Source organism: Canis aureus, chromosome 34 (assembly GCF_053574225.1).
Source record: "Canis aureus isolate CA01 chromosome 34, VMU_Caureus_v.1.0, whole genome shotgun sequence".
In the NCBI taxonomy this organism is placed as follows: Eukaryota; Metazoa; Chordata; class Mammalia; order Carnivora; family Canidae; genus Canis; species Canis aureus.
Window position 1 is genome coordinate 23395531 of NC_135644.1, and position 17020 is coordinate 23412550.

At 44.1% G+C, this 17020-nt stretch overlaps 1 protein-coding gene and 1 long non-coding RNA gene across 6 annotated transcripts in view; one reads left to right on the plus strand and one right to left on the minus strand.

Annotated features, from left to right (window-relative positions):
• Nucleotides 1-837: 837 nt before the first annotated feature.
• On the minus strand, nucleotides 838-16976 carry LOC144304858 (uncharacterized). Of its 4 annotated transcripts, XR_013371854.1 has the most exons (5): nucleotides 16773-16962; nucleotides 9524-9651; nucleotides 7804-7976; nucleotides 4176-7056; nucleotides 838-2999 (listed from the first exon to the last, which is right to left on the minus strand). It is a non-coding gene; the product is annotated as an uncharacterized LOC144304858 (long non-coding RNA). The 4 variants fall into 4 exon arrangements; XR_013371853.1 differs by lacking the exon at nucleotides 9524-9651 and having other exon boundaries at nucleotides 16773-16960; XR_013371851.1 differs by lacking the exons at nucleotides 7804-7976; nucleotides 9524-9651 and having other exon boundaries at nucleotides 16773-16957.
• Nucleotides 15793-17020, plus strand: part of DPP4 (dipeptidyl peptidase 4) — a 78599-nt gene continuing 77371 nt past the window's right edge. The window contains exon 1 of one of the 2 annotated variants that reach the window (XM_077883447.1): nucleotides 15793-16207. In XM_077883447.1, the coding sequence (XP_077739573.1) occupies nucleotides 16142-16207 (66 nt within the window). In that variant the 5' untranslated portion in view covers nucleotides 15793-16141. Of the gene's footprint in view, nucleotides 16208-16552; nucleotides 16708-17020 lie in introns of those variants that run through there. The other variant, XM_077883448.1, reaches the window with a different exon arrangement.

Sequence of the window (17020 nt, forward strand, 5' to 3'; positions counted from 1 at the left end):
GGGCAGGAATGGCCAGGGGAAAGGAGGTGTTACAGAGGAATTTATAGACAAAGTTCAAAGGATTGGAAACAATAGGACCACACTCGACTTTGAGGACAATCTCTCTGAGCAAAGTATAGAGACGCAATGGAGGGACAGAGCTGAGGAGGGCAAAGGGGAAAGAGGACACTGGGAGTCAGAAGGCTGCTAGAAGTGGTAGTGGCCTACACTTGGAAGCGGTTTTGGGGCCTGGGAAGTGGGAAGGCCCAGTCTGGAGACTGATGTGAGGGAGGAAGAGCACACTGTGGGCTGTCCCCAAAGGTTTGTTAAGTTCCTCAAGCATATTGAGAGAAAGTGGTAAAGCAACGAATGCAGGTCAAATCCCATCACACAGAACTCCATGGGAAACAACTAAAATTGAATACTCGCCAATAATGAAAATGGAGACCTCTACAAAATATTATGTAGTTATACAAAATAATGAGATCTTGCCATTTGCAACAACACGGATAGACTTAGAGGATATAACACTCAGTGAAATAAGTCAGTCAAAGAATAACAAATACCATGTGATTTCACCCATAAAGAAATCTAAGAAACAAAACAAATGAACAAAGGGAGAAAAAGAGGCAAAAAAAAAAAACAAAAACAAAAAAACAAAAACAAAAACCCAGACTCTTAAATATAGAGAACAAACTGGTGGTCGCCAGAGGGGAGATGGGTTGGGGAAAATAGATTAAGGGGATTAGGAGTACACTTGTCTTGATGAGCACTGAGAAATGTGCAGAATTGTTGAATCATTATATTGTATACCCGAAACCGATATTACACTGTATGCTTTTTTTTAAGATTTTTAAAAATTTATTCATGAGAGACAGACAGAGAGAGAGAGAGGCAGACTCCATGCAGGAAGCCCGATGTGGGACTCGATCCCGGATCCCAGGATCACACTCTGAGCCAAAGGCAGATGCTCAACCGCTGAGCCATCCAGGCATCCCTATTACACTGTATGTTAATTATACCTGAATAAAAAAATTTAAAAAGTAGAGATCTCTCATGAGCTCTCCAGTATAACTATTCCTTTAAGAATCTTAAACTGCAGCATCCAGAGGGAAAAAATCTCTGGTAATAAAGTACTCAAGTATTTAAAGGTATTTCTCTCTAATGGGATTAGAGATCTTAACCTAACTTCCTGGAATTGATAGGAGAGAAGGATTCTTTACCTCTAGTCAAGTGCAGTCATTCTAGGATTTTGCTTTCCACAGAAAAGGATTTGCTCCATGATTAGCAAGCCTGTTAGTTTCCTCCTCACATTTCCGCTGCACCAAGCTATCAGATACTCATTAGCTTCTTTATTAAGACTATTAGATGCATACAAACTTAAAAAGAGCATTAACTCTTTTGCATAATTTAGAATTGTGATTTATTTCTGAACTCGGTATACTGGGACAAAATTATAAAGGAAGAGGGTTACATATGGACATACATCAGAACTTTTTCAACCCCAAAATGTTTCATATATTCCTTGGAATTCTCATTATAACAGTGAATTTAAATCTTTACTGATCATTTTTTATTAGTTTGTGTTAGCACTATTTATTCCTACAGAGTAGTTAAAAAATGTAAAGCTCTTCTAGTGAAATACATAGTCTTCAGCAAGATAAAGGAAGATTTCCCACATCTCTTCAATACAACTCATCTCTGACTCAAAGAACACAACAAAGTGTCATTTCACAAAATGTTACCGACAGTAGGGTTGATAGTAAATTAATATATTTTTCTATAAATTATAAGACTGATATTTAATTACAGGGTACAAAATAAAATAATTATGTCTTCTCCCATCAAGTACTGGTCTATTATAACATGGAACATGGTATTCGGTTTCTATTTTGCAGCTGTATTTAAAACAATATTTGAACTTACCTCCTTAAGTTAATAGCATTATGCTACTATTCTAACTTCAATTTTATGTTTAACCCAGCATAGGATGTATGGTTTTATGAATAGACTTTAGACATATTAGGTTGTACTGTATTAAACTGTTATACTGTGAATCACAAATAGTCAAGGATCAGCAATACCACATGGTTCAAATGTAATCTTCACATACCTGTTTTCTTATCCCTTTGCGTTATCAGGAGGGATTAGCAATGGTCACCCAATCATTAAGTGAATGTCTAAGAAAAATAACATCTATGCATCTGTGCAGCATATATTCCATTAGCCACTAGTTAAAAGTACTTCACCCATAAATAAGCATTAACTTCCTACGGGGACGACTGGATACAAAAGAGGTCCAGAAAACTGATCCTATGTACATTTGAGTTAAGTTTATGATTTTCACTAAGATAATAAAAGAGTTGTTTGCTTTTTGGTAAATTCTGTGCTTGAATAAGACTTCAAAGGGAAATTGCTAAACATAAATGACCTACTTACTAAGCATTGCCTTTCAAAACAATAGGGAGGATAGTTACTGAAAATTATCTACCAGCAATTCTTTCAATAGAGTCTAGGGGGAAAAAAAAGAAAGAAAAAAAACAGTGGTTTTTCTTGGAAAAATAGGAAGATCCATGGACTTTAATTGGAAAACCTGGTTTGTCTGGGCGGTTTTAGTTTACTCCCCTCAAAAGTGAGAATGCCGTGGTCACTCCTCTTTCAAAGCAGCTGTCTGGCCTCGAAAGGACAGAGGGATGTTAGGGGGAGAGATGCAGGCATGGTGCATTCTTGAGCCTCTGAGATCCAGCCAGAAGCTTAAAGCTGTCAGGTGAAGGTCTCTGTAGGGCCAAGGGTTGTCATATTTTGCCACTAGAGGTAGCATATCAGGAGTTGCACAAAATCTTTGGGTAGAGAGAAGCTCTTGCCATTTATACCTTTTTATGAATTATATTTATATTTATGTATTGATATAAAATAAAATATTTAGATTTATATGAAATTCTACACCTGTTTAGCAGTCTAAGTATCTTGAATTTTTGCATTTCTTTTATCCGTATATGCATTCTTAGTTTCGGAAAACCCTGAGAAAGAAAAAGAAAGGTTATAAACAGGAATGAGAAGATCTGGTCCCCGCCCACAACGTGTGTGCATTCTCCAGTAGAAAAGACGAACCTATCAGAAAGAGTTATAGAATACATCTCTGTACACAATCGTCCTCCTGCCTCAGGGCATCAGTCTCTACTACACACTTAGTGTAGCACCTCCCTTCCCAGAGCCCAAGCACTGCCTCTGACACAAACTGCTGAATGGGATACTCTTCACAATCCCTCCTAGCCAAGGGACTTCATCTGGGAAACCAATTCAGTCCTTTCTTTCTTTCTTTCTTTCTTTCTTTCTTTCTTTCTTTCTTTCTTTCTTTCTTTTTTTAAATAAATTTATTTTTTATTGGTGTCCAATTTGTCAACATATAGAATAACACCCAGTGCTCATCCCGTCAAGTGCCCACCTCAGTGCCCGTCACCCAGTCACCCCCACCCCCCCGCCCACCTCCCCTTCTACCACCCCTAGTTCATTTCCCAGAATTAGCAGTCTTTCATGTTCTGTCTCCCTTTCTGATATTTCCCACTTATTTTTTCTCCTTTCCCCTTTATTCCCTTTCACTATTTTTTATATTCCCCAAATGAATGAGACCATATAATGTTTGTCCTTCTCCGATTGACTTATTTCACTCAGCATAATACTCTCCAGGTCCATCCACGTCGAAGCAAGCTCCTCTGTCTTTGGGATCTACCTTAACTTTTGTTATGGTGGGGCAATATCTCAGAAATCCTGGCAGGAAAATTAAAATAATACTAGTAAAAAATAATTCTAATGACAGCTCCACTGCCATTTGTGGAGACTGCCATGTGCTCTTTTAAAATGTTTTACCTATTTCCCACACCTCTTTAATCCTTAACTACTGCTCGTAAAGTGCTGCTCCAAAAAGACAATGAGGCAGAGCCTGAGTAGGCAGGCCGCCCACGCTCTCTCTACTGTACCAACGTGGGTGTCGGTCCAGTGTTAGCCACCAAATAACCCAGAGATGGGAACAAAGAATGTTTGTCTGCATGACTACAAAATTCTGACCTGCCTACCCCACCCTGCTCAAAGTTTCTAGAGAAATCCTGCAATGCATTTTAAAAACCTATTGGGACTTTAAATCTACAAAAAAAGAAAATTGCCAAATATACCCACTACCCAGAGAACACCATCATTACCTGTGTACCCACATCCCCTCTTCCTGGGTCACGTGCCACATGAGGATGTTCTTTTATAGCAGGTAGCTGAAGCCCAGGCTGTCTTTTCCCCAGAAAAGTTGTCCTTTCCCCTCCATCTCAGCTCCTCAAAAGGCAGTTTAGGATTATTGCATGTACATTCCTTTCTTCCTGTGAACATCTGTTCAACATCCTTCAAACTGGAACCCGTTCATGCACAGACCTTCGGGGCACTGGAATACTGATCCATAGCCTTTTCCTCTCACAACTATTTTTAGCCTCGTAAATTGTATTTTTTCAACATTTTAGTCATTTTCATGTCTCTATTTTTTCTCCTCATTTCTCCATGTTGTGTAATATTCCTTTAAGTTATCCATTTCCAAGGAACTCAAAGAACTTGATGATTCAGCCCTCTGCCCACATACCCGCATGAGGCAGGAGGCTCTCCTCCCTGCTTATCTGAGGCATAAAATTGTTTGGCTCCAGTGTAGTTCTGTTTTTCCAGCTGTCAAGCAGCAGCTGACCAGATTTTTTTTTATACACACTGAAAACTGACATGCAGCAAAGTGTGTTATGGAGTGGAAGGGTGGATGCAGAGTCTCAAAAAAGCACAGAAGCAAAATAGAATCTTAGAACTCAGAGTGGCAATGAACCTATGCAGAAAGACGAGCTTGGCAATTTTATTATGTGCCAGGTACCTGGCCAGCTGCTGGAAATAAACAGAATAAAACCTAGTCCTTGGCCCTTCAGAAGAGAAGGACACAAATGAATTAGCATTTATTCATTCAGTGAGTCTGTAAACACATTATGAGCAGCTATTACATGCCAGAATTTATTCTAGGCCCTGAGAGTACATCAGTGAACAACATAGACAAAAATCCTTGGAGATTACTGAATACAAAAATGCATAGTGGATAATTATATGGATTGGAGTGGGGCCTCTTGAGTTCAAATTCCGGCTGTGCAATCCTGGGAGGAAGGTTTGCCTTTCTGTGTGTCATCTGTAAAATCAGGATGGTAACAGTATCTATCGCATAGGGTTGTTAGGAAGATTATATAAGCTAATACAAGAAAAGAACTTAGAAGAATGTCTGGTACATAACATGAGGTCTATACTCTTAGCTATTATTACATTAGATACTCTGAAAATTAATAAAAGGAAGTCTTGTTTAGAATGGAGTCAGAAGGCTGGCAGAGGGAGCTTTCATGCCCTCATCAATGGCAGACCCAAGAGGAGGAGCTGTACCTTGCACTTCCCTGGATACTACTTTACTAACCCAGCAGGAAGAAAAAGGCTTCTCCAACCCCCAACACCCCAACCAACAAGGGATTGTCACAACTCAGCCAGTGAAGAGCCATTATACTTCAAACTCTCAGTTTGCTCTAATAGACTTTGGTTTATAAAGCGCCTCATGACACCTCCCCTCCTTTCCTCTAGAAAAAATAGGTTTTTTCCTTGGTTCTGAAGACTTGCCTATGGTTTTGCCATAGCCAGCATGGCTCCAATTACAATTCTCTGCTATTCCTAAATAAACCCATTTTTGCTGGTAAACTTACTGACAGGATTTTCTTTAAGATTAACAATAATTATGGGGCACCTGAGTGGCTCAGTCATTTAAGCATCTGCCTTCAACTCAGGTCATAATCCAGGGTCCTGGGATGGAGCCCTACATCAGGCTCCTTGCTCAGTGGGGAGCCTGTTCTCCCTCTCCCTCTGCCTGCTGCTCTGCTTATGCTCCCTCTCTCTGTCAAATAATTAAATAAAATCTTAAAAACAATTACATTACAGAGTAAGAGCATTTCGTTAAAAGAAGTGAGGTATGAGGCTCTCTGGGAGTACAGAGGCAAAGCACCTTACTCAGGGGGTTGGGGATTGGACAAAGTTTCTCAGAGGAACTTGCCACCCTAGTCCAGAAGGTTGAATAGTATTTTGCCCCATGAAAAACAGAGATTGGAGTACCAAGTAGAGGAAGGATTGTGTTTGAAGATTTGGAAGCCAAGGAGAGAGCAGTGATGCTTAGAAGTGCGCTTAACTTAGTGTAGGTGTGGGAGGTTGGGAGAAGGGTAAGAAGGAAGCAGAGATCAGATCATGTAAAGGAACTCTGGCTTTCTCCTTCAGCAGAAGTCATTAACTGTAAACAGGAAAGTCACAGAGGCTGCACTGGAATGAAAGTAAAAGAGGAGAAGCCAGTCAGAGGAGGCTACTGCAGTGACCTGGGGAGGGCGGGGGAGGCGGGGAGCGGAGAGGAAGGCCTAAACTAATGTGCAGGACTTGAGCTTAGGGGAGTGTGGACAAATAGAGATTCTAAAGAAGCTGATGTGTAGGGTCAGGAATGAGTAGACATCAAGGAGGACTCCTGGGTTTCTGGCTTGGGCAATGTGGTGGGTGATACCTCTCCCTGAGGTGAGAGGCTCAATGAGAAGGATCAAACTTGGTGTATGGGGGGCCATTGGGGAGTGAGTATGGGCAGTGCCAGTAATAATGAATGATTAACTTACTGTTAGCTAGCTACATTCCCTCTAATAGGCTTTTGAGTGATCCAGGCTGGGACAACAAGGAGCTCAGGATCCAGCAGAGAGATCCCAACTAAAGATATATGTGGAGAAGTCCAACATGGAAAGCTTCTGGGAGTAGCTGAAATTACTCATTTATTATGTCATTAAATCTCCACCACTCTGTGAAGTAAGTTTTAAAAAAAGACCCACGGGCATATAATAATTGGATGACAGACCCAGGCTTGTCTGACTTTAAAATCTTCACTCTTTCCTCCTCTCCACATTGCCTTCTGGGTGGTACGTCAAGTGGCTGGAAGAAGCAGTTGTTTCTGTGTTCTTGGTTTCGGTACATTGCTGAGTTCACTCCAGATCCACCCTGCTGTAGTTTCTGGAAATACAAATATTAATAAAACATGTCTGCCACAGTCAAAGCAGGGTAAAAGAGACAGAAAGACACAGGTCATTTGATATAATATAGTAAAGGTAGTGACAGAGGTATGCACAGGGTATATTTGCCACCACCTTTGAGAATCAGGAAGGGCTCTGGCCTCAAAAGTCTTGATAAAAGTGCATGTCCAATCATGTTTGTTCATCAGAATAGATGGAGGTTAAGAGCGGAGAAAGGGGTGAAAAGGTGGGGCCTTTGCCTGAGGGAATTCATTTGGAGGAGATATCACACAAAGGGCTACTTGGCATAGAAGGGACAATGAACAGAGAAGACAGTAAGGCCTGGGAGGGAAAGAGAAGGAAGGGTGCCTAGGGGACTGTCACACTCTAAACATCAGATCCATAGCTCAGTGCATTCATGTGGTCCCAGCCTCCTTGCAAAAAAAAAAAAAAAAAAAAAAAGCTTTTGGGGGGCCAGGAAAGCCCAGTCATCTCTGGAATTTGGTCTTGGATTTCCCTAGCAAGTTTGGAGGATTAGCAATTGTAAACACATTTGTAAACACTGTGATCTCCCTGATGGGCCTGACTTGTTCACTGGGCCATTCCCAGGACACTGCCTGGCAAAGTAGCATTTCAATAAGTACGAACCTTGATGGAGTTAAAGCTAAATGTAAATAAACAGTTAGTTATATTCAGAATATTAAAAAGTTTTTCTAAAATACATTGTACAGCTACGTAATAGATTTACCATGTTGATATTGTTTGGTCTTCTGAGTAAGAAGCCAGAGCCCTGAGTTGCCCATTGAGGAACCTCTGATGGTCATATTTGTGGCCATCATCTAGTTTCTATCTGAAAGATGTTGAATGGTCTTTGCAATGTTACTCATAACCACATGACCTGATTTAGAATCAATCTTCTGACTGAAAGAAAAAAAAAAAAAAGAATCAATCTTCTGTTAAAAAAGAATGCCACAGACCCAAAATGGAACCACATAAACCAAGTCACCAAACCAAGGCTTAATATCTAATCTAATTGCAGTCCCAACCTCCTCCATAAATGCAGCCTTCATGGGACACTCAGGAATTTTCTGATCAGCACCAATCAGGTCATTTGTCACATGGGCTCACCATCCCTGAAAATAAAATGGGGTGATCCACTTTAAAAGATCCTCTGCCCTTCCCCCTAAACGAAGGTTACCTTACCTAGAATAATCCTCTCTTTTTCTTTTGTTAATAATTTCCTTCTCCCACCTTACTTTCCTATAAATACCTTCTGTTATATACAACTCCTCAGAACTTCCTTCTTCCTGCTAGATGGGATGCTGCCCGATTGATGAATTGTTTAATAAAGTCAAGTAGATCTTCCACTTAGTTGAATTTTATTTTTTAACGCTTTTAATCAAATTCATAATCCATTGTTTCTTGTGAAATATTTTATAGTTTGTCTGCCAACATATTAATGCTAACACACCAGCGGATGTGACAGAAAGTCTTAACCAGAAAAAGATAAACATTTGTTTTGCTTTTGTTTTTGTTTTTAAGAGATAAACATTTGTAATGAAATCCTCAAGAAGTAGTCACTTGAGCACTGAATCTTTTCCTGGGCACCATCAAAGTCAGAGTCAACATGTAAGTATTCGACAAACTCAGTCGTCGTGTATTTTTCTGTGTAAGACTCCCCTTGAGTGACAGACCAGAGTTTTTTAGCAACGGCCTCTATTTCCAAGCATCTTTGAATATTACAACTGCTATAGTCAAATGGCCACAAAATGTGGACACATTATTTGAATTATTAAGATGCTGTGGCTGATAAAGGACTAGACAAATGATGGTTTAACAGCTTTTGGGGTGCTCAAAGAAAACAAAGACCCATGAATAAGGGATGCTTGCTACTGAAACACTGGAACATAGAAATGAGAGAATTATTATTTATGGCGTCTTTTTAAATGTGTAAGGTCTTCTATGGTTACACTTTCATTCCATGTTATGGAAATAAACAAAGACCACCCAAATCAGAACTATCAAAGGCTATTTTTTTCAGAACTTAATATAGTAAAGAAGTCAGCCATCATCACTTGGCATTTGGACTCAAAGGCAGGGAGGGGAGTGGGAGTGCTTTATAGGAAAAACAAAACAAAACAAAACAGGGGGACTTCAAGTATGCTCTGATGGGACATTATTGGCATGGGAAAACAGGAGGCAAGCTAACTAGAAGTGGAATATTTTGCAAGATTGGATTGGGGAGCATATCCATCTTTTTTTGATTAGTTCCAAGGTAGAGGCAAGGGAAGTTGGTAGTCATTGACCAGGTCCTGACCACTCTGGGCAGGTTGCTATAGAGGTTGTGAGACAGAATCCAATTGTCATATATGGTCTGGCCATTATCTGCATGCATATGCAGTTTCTGAGCATTAAAATGTCAGAGCTTAGTGAGGCACTTGGGTGGCTCAGTGGCTGGGTGTGTCTACCTTTGGCTCAGATCATCATCCCGGGGTCCTCGGATTGAGTCCTACATCAGGCTTCTTTCAGGGAGCCTGCTTCTCCCTCTGCCTATGCCTCTGCCTCACTCTCTGTGGCTCTCATGAATAAGTAAAATCTTAAAAAAAAAAAAAAAAAGGAAAGAAAGAAAGAAAGAAAGAAAGAAAGAAAGAAAGAAAGAAAGAAAGAAAAAAGATTTCAGAGGTTAGCTTTCCCAGAATGAACTCAGTATATCTACCATATGCTGGAACCAGCACTCTAAAGGAGTAATGATAGGCTGCTGATCCTGAGTAATTGCCACATTCTTGTTGGAACTGTGTCTTAACTATATAGCAAGCATTCTCAATGAGGGCAATATAACCCCAAGGGACTTTGGGGGCAGGGGGGGGGGGCGGCAAAAAATGTTACTCTTCTTATATTTAAAGCACAGATATATAGAGAATATATTGTACATAAAGAGACATACGGTATATCTGTGGTCTTTAAGTTTCATAGGGAGTTGATTAGAAAAAAATTATCTAAAATAGTAAAACAGGTCTGGAGTGGGGAAGGGTAGAGAATATAATAAAAAGAGAGAGAGAGAGAGACTATAGAGCCTTCCTAAGTACTTCTACCTATAACTATTCTCTCCAGCCACGGAACTAAATAGCATCTGACCACCCCTTTTTAGACTGTATTTGCTGTGCAGTTTCTGGCTCTTCAAACTTGTTCCTAATTGGTTTAGTTTCTGTTTGAAACACTACAACTATTTCTTCTCTCAAAGCATGGGGAATATTACCAAAATAGAGGTCTCTGCGTACACCCGTAGCAAAGACTTCCATGTGGTATCATTAAGAAGATCCAACTTCCCGTGGAGGTTGACCTCCAACCCCTCTCTAGTTGTCTCTTACCCATCCAGCATAGACTTCCGTCTGATTCTCGCAGCTGAAGTTCAAGTATGACCTTTCTCTGGCAAAAACTTCAGTGGCTCCCTAGCACCTGCTAAATATTGAATTTAAGACTGAAGAATATTCCACAATGGACCATTATTTCCCAACATTCTCAAATACCCTGCATCCTGGTGAAACTAGGCCTAATAGGTATTCCCTGAAGCTCTTCCAACTTTTTCATTCAGCCTTTGAGTGCAGTTATTTCTTTGGCCCCAAAGTTCTCCTTTCTATATACTTAAATCCATAGGAGTATCCAGCTAGCTAGCTGTCTTAAATATATCTCTTGGTAGAACTGAATTTTGTTGCAAATGGATTCCATTAAGAATACAAGCAGAATAATCTTCCAAACTATAGTTGGTAGGAAAAGCAGAAAACTGAACGGAAACAGATGGAGTCAATGTTGAAGGTAACCTGTAAAGTGAGTTTCAATCTGGATTTTAAAGAAAGTGAGATGTGAGATTGGCTTGGGCAGCAGGAGTTCATTCCAGATAAGTGGGGCAGGTTACATGGAGACTAGGTGTCCACTGAGCAAAAGAGCAAATAAAAACCTTTGTACTTACTTTACTTATCCTCCAGGGCCAAGGCCAAGGAGGAAAATCTGTTCTGTTCCCTCACTACCCCCTCTGCCCTTACCAGCCTCCCTCTCTCCCTTCCTCCTACAGGTGAGATCCCATTTCTTCCATGCATCTGGTTCCAACCCCCAAGAGCACAGAGAAAGATTTAGGATATTTTTTCTTCACTTATCATTTCATGTTGTTGTTTTTTCAACACTTACTGACTACTGTTGTGTTCTGAGCATTTCCCTCGGCCCTGGAGAATAAAGGATGGAAAGAAATGATAAAAGAATAAATGGAACATTTCCAATCTTGATGAGGAGATGATTTATCAAATAACACATACTATAATGGTGTTGGGGGTTTATTTGGTTATTTTTCATGTGGACTCTCCCATTCATTCCTCAACCTTCCCTTCCCTGCCCAGTACCCAATGCGGCTGACCCCTATAGACAACATGTCCTATTACCCAGGCTCCTTTGCCCTCTGCCCTTAGTTGGGTTCAGCCAATGGCAGGTACCAGCAAGATATTAAAGAGAAGTAGGAGAAAGGGACCAACGTACTTATTCCTTTTGCTTTTTATCTACTCTGCACTGCAATCTGACACTGGCTGCATCTTTGCAGAGCAATAGCTGACTCTAGGTGACCCTGCCCCCAACATTCAAGGTTCTTAAAAGGGGTTATTCTCATAAATAGCTACAGGGATAACATGATAACCAGAGCATTTCACCTGCAGTGATGTGGTTCACTCATCAGCAAGAACGAAGGAGATGGGCAGTATTCTAACCAGGGCTGGATTTAAGCGATCAGAAAAATTCTAGGACTGGGACAGAAATCTCCCTTAAGTTGCCATCATAGAAATTCACAGCCTCTCATCAAGTTTTCAGACTCAAATCATGCATTCTCAAGCCAGAATGCCATGTTTAAAATGAAGGCCAGATCTTTTTGAGGAAGGAGCCTGCAGTGCTGCTGCACTGCATACCTCAAGTCTTCTTGCAAGTCTTCCTTGGGGATGGTACAGTTGACTTTGAAAATGACCCATGAAAAGGGACACGCTCAGACATCTGAGGGGTTATTAAACACTGGTCCTAGGTTTCTACTCATTTCTACAGAGTTAAAACACACTACGGCCCAGTGGTGTATTCGTTTCCTATTGCTGCTATAACAAATTACCACAAAGCTGGTGGCTTAAAGCAACACAAATGTGTCATCTTATGGTTCTGGAGGTGAGAAGTCTGAAAGAGGTCCTACTGGGCTCAAGTCGAGGTGTCATCAGGAGTGCATTCCTTCTAGAGGCTAAGGGGAAAAATCTTTTCCTTGCTTTTTTCAGCTTCTAGAGTCTTCACTCCTTGGCTTGTGGAGAGACATTATAGTAATAAAGACCAAGAGGAAGCCTCTGGAACTGTCCCTCCTTCATATCTATATGGTAAAATCAAAAGTAATACCACATCCCTGCGCAAGAACAGAGATTAGGGTCACTACCTAAGAAACCAAAAAAATGCAAGAATGCTGGTTCTCTATCCTATACTCAATTAATTTCCCTGTTCAGCCAGTGCAAAAGTAAAATGAATTCTGGAAAATGATTACAAGTCAATCTAAGCTGCCACTTCTAGGGTGGTGATCTTACTGGGTCAAACATTACAGTCCCAGTATCTGGGGGCTATTTACCTGAATACTTTTTTCTTGATCTAATTAATAAGACCATCCAAAAGAGTTTGCCTTAACTTGGGAGGGTCAGCAGTGTAGTTTTACCATCTTACCTCACAGCTACATCAACTCTCTTCCTCCCTGTCAATAATATGGTCTCCTGGGACCTTGATCATCTTGATATCCCATAGAACATCACACTGGTCCATCACATGAGTAACATGATGCTAACTGGATCTCAAGTACAGTAAGTAACAATTTGATTAAATCCCATAAAAATTGTTCAAAGTTTCAAGGAATTCAGTAGTCCAGAGCATGTCAGGCTATCTTCTTTGAAACAATAGTAAGTCACTATTCCTTGCATGCCCACCACGAAAGGAACAATGTTTGCCAGAACTCTTCAGATTTTGGAGAAACAATATACCACAATTGGATGTGCTTCTCCAACCCATTTGCTCAGTACCCTCTAGAATTGTCTGTTTTGAATGAAGCCTGGAACAAGAGAGGGCTTCTAAGTCAAGGCTGCCCTGATGTTTGGATCTCAATGACCTAGCAGACACAATAACTATTAGACACACCTGTGGCAGACAGAGATACTGTACAGAGCTTCTGGAAAACCCCAATATGAGAATCACAGAATATATGCCTGGGCTTCTTAGAGAAAAGTCATGCCCTCTTTGTCGATTTATTAGTTATCTATTCATGTGTAATAAAATACCCACAAAACTTAGGGGCCCATCTTAGATTTTGGTTACAGCAGTGAACAATGATTCACTATATGAAAATCGACCCCTCTCTTCCTATAGGGCCCTGGTAGAGAAAGAATGCATGATCATGACACACCAAGCATATTAGCGTGCTACCAAAGTACCACAAACTGATTTCTTACAAATCAGAAATGGATGGTCTGTCTCACAGTCCTGGAGGCTAGAAGGCCTGGATCAAGAGAAGAGCAGGGTTGGCCCCCTCTGAGCTTGTGAAAGAAGAACCTGTCCCTAATTTCTCTCCTTGGCTTATAGATAATCATCTCCTTGCATCTTGTTACATCATCTTCTTTCTATACGTGTCATCTGTGTCCAAATTTCCCCTTTGTATAACCAGTCATGTTAGATTAGAGCCCACCCTAATTATTTCTTTTTCACCCGATTACTTCTGTAAAGACCTTATTTCCAAATAAGGTCACTTTCTGAACTACTGGGGATTAGGACTCCAGTATGTCTTTTCTGGGGGAGCAGCATCTCATTATTAAGTGAAAACAGTATTTATAAGATATGCCAGGAGAGCCTAAATGGCCCAGCAGGCACAAGAAAATCACAAGAGCAGAGAACTTGGCCTCCATGATGGCTTTTCCCACTGCTTCCATGTCTCTCCCTCAGCACACACCTATCGTTTCTGGGGAGGTCTGGATAGCCAGGCCACAGACGGAGGAAGTGCCAGCCTTCTGCATAGTGAGCTGGCCCCAATCCTAAGTGGATGGCTGCCAAGCCACAGCCCCGCTCAGGGCTGCCCTGAAACACCATAGGAAGAGAAATCTTCCTAAAGGACAGAACTTTTATTACAGCTGTTTTTCCATTTTGTATGGAAAGAGAGATGGCCTGATACAAGATCAACACTGACTCAAAGGTGGTAGCTAATGTGTTGGCCAGCTGGTTCCTTAGGGACTTGGAAAAAACAAGACTGAAAGACTGGTGATAAATCAGTTGCAGTAAGGGAGATTTGGGAAAGATTATCTGGGAGTGGGAAGAGTGTCTCATGGAATGTCCCTCCAGGGAAGAAGATTATCTGGCCCACGGATGTCAGCCAAACTTCCCCCAGCATCCCCTTGCTGGATGTATAGGCATGAAAGTCTAGCATGGGCTCAGCTGTATTGCCTTCACTCCCCAAGGCTGATGTGACTGTGGCTTCCCACTTCCATTGCTTTGTGTAGAACGGAGGTGAACCCTGAGCCCCCAGTATGGTGCCATTCTCTGTAGTCCTTGTTGGATGGCTCTTTTCACAGTTCCTGCTCCCAGGCTCCAGTAGCACTATCGACTCACCTTGTGAACAGGTGGAAAGGGGAGGAGCGATCTGAGATATACTTGGAAAAGCAGACTGGAGAGGAATTGGTGGCCACGTGAATATAATAGGAGAATGGAGAAGAAAACCTGAGATGACTGAAGTTTTCAGGTTTTGTGAATGGTGAATGGGAACACTTTTAATGAAAACAGAAAAAAAAACAGAGATGATCAGAGAAGAGTAAGGAGAGACGGAGGAAGGGGGTGAAGAGTGCAGTGTGAGCCTCTGGGGGTGGGTGTGGGGAGCACGTGTAGGTATCATGAGCAACCAGGGGGCAAGAGGGAAAAAAATCCCTGCGTTTAGAAGCCAAGTCAGTACTTGAGATGAAGGGTGAACACTGGAATCTCTTCCTAACCCTGCGCTACTGTCCCACAGGACTTCACATGCTTAATCTTTTACCTCTAACTATGGACACAGAGCATTTGCTTTTCAGCTGCAGTGAACAAGCCGAAGAGGCCTATAAGGGGTGGGAGTACTTATCCTCAGGAAAGGAAGGAAGGAAGGAAGGAAGGAAGGAAGGAAGGAAGGAAGGAAGGAAGGAAGGATAGGGAGACCCTAAAGGCAAATGTTGACCAGGTATTTTAAACTGAAAGTGCCAAATGCAGGGACCTCGTCTGTCTGGTCCCATTTCTCTCTCTACAGCGACTGAAAGAAGGAAAGAGGGTCGGGGACCTTGTAGCCACTCAAATATTTGGGGAGTGGACGGAATAAATGGGAATAAATGCCACAGAGGACAGGGAAGGAAGGGAGGAAGGGAGGAAGGGAGGAAGGAAGGAAGGAAGGAGGGAAGGAAGAAGGAAGGAAGGAAGGAAAGAGGGGAGGAAGGAAGGAAGGAGGGAAGGTAAGAAGGAAGGAAGGGAGGGAGGAATGAAGGAAGGAAGGGAGGGAGGGAGAAAGGGAGGGAGAAAGGAAGGAAGGGAGGAAGGAAAGAAGGAAAGAGGGGAGGAAGGAAGGGAGGAGGATAGGAAGGAAGGATGGGAGGAAGGAAGGAGGGGAGGGAAGGAGGGAAAGAGGAAGGAAGGAAGGGAGGGAGGGAGAGAGGGAGGGAGGGAGGAGGCACCTACAGGGCCAGTGGGGAGCTGGGGAAGGGCGAAGACTCATGGAACCTTCTTCTCTTCCCTAAACTCTTTGCAAGACTGAAAGATGGGAGTGAATCAACCATGTGAAGTGAAGGTCAAGAACTGGGGCTGAGGGCAGGCCCCAAGGAGTCCGAGCTGAGACCCTTGGACAAGTGCCTTAACCTTTCTGTGCCCAGCTTGTCTCCCTGTAAGATAAACGCGATAAATGCTTAGGGCAGAGCTGCTGGGAAGAGTAAGCTCCACGGAAGTGTGACTGTTAGTTTTGGCATCTCATGAGGAGGTAAACCTGCGGGACAGGCTGGGAATTCCCCGCTGGCGGAGGGGGCCTTCAGGAGTCTTCGCGAATGAACCACCGCCTTGTGTCACCTGGCCTTCCGGGAGCTGGGGCCCCCCACAGAGCCCGAGCCACGGTGAGCGCCCCGCACCCGCGCCCCGCCCGCACCTGCGCTCCGCACCTGCGCCCCGCACCTGCGCCCCGGGGCCGCTCCGCCCGCTCCTGCGCCCCGCACCTGCGCCCCCGCACCTGCGCCCCGGGGCCGCCCCGCCCGCACCTGCGCCCCGCACCTGCGCCCCCGCACCTGCGCCCCGGGGGCCGCCCCGCCCGCACCTGCGCCCCCGGGGCCGCCCCGCGCGCCGGGCACCGGGGGAGGCGCCTCTGGGGAGCCCGCTGCCGGGATGCCAGCGCCCCGCGCCCTCGCCCTCGCGCCCTCGCGCCCTCGCCCGCCGCCGGCCCGGGCCTTTATACGGAGCGGGCCGGGCGCTCACTAATGTTTAACTCGGGCCCAAGCGGCGGGCGCGGCGGGACTGGGCGGCCCGGGCGGCGGGGCCGGACGCGCGTCTCCGGGGCCGCCTGACTTGAGGCCGCCGCCTGCGCCCCGCGCTCAGTTCCGGGCCCGCGCCGAGGATGAAGGTGAGTGCGGGCGCCTCCCGCCCCGCGCCGTCCAGGTGCCTCCCGCCACGCGCCCCCGCACTCACCCCGAAGTCCGGCAGCGGGGCCGGGAGCTCCCGGGGAAGCGCGGGGCCGCCCTCCGGCAGGTGGCGGGACGTCCGGCCCGGGGCCCCGGGAGGCGCACGGCCGCGCGGTCGCCGGCTCCTCGCTCCTCGCTCCCGGGCTCCGCGGGCGCCAACGGGCGCGCGTGCCCGAGGTCAAGGGCGGCCGCTCGGCAGCCTCCGCGCTGCGGCCCCCTCGGCCCCCTGCACCCCCCCCCCCCCGGGACCCCGCC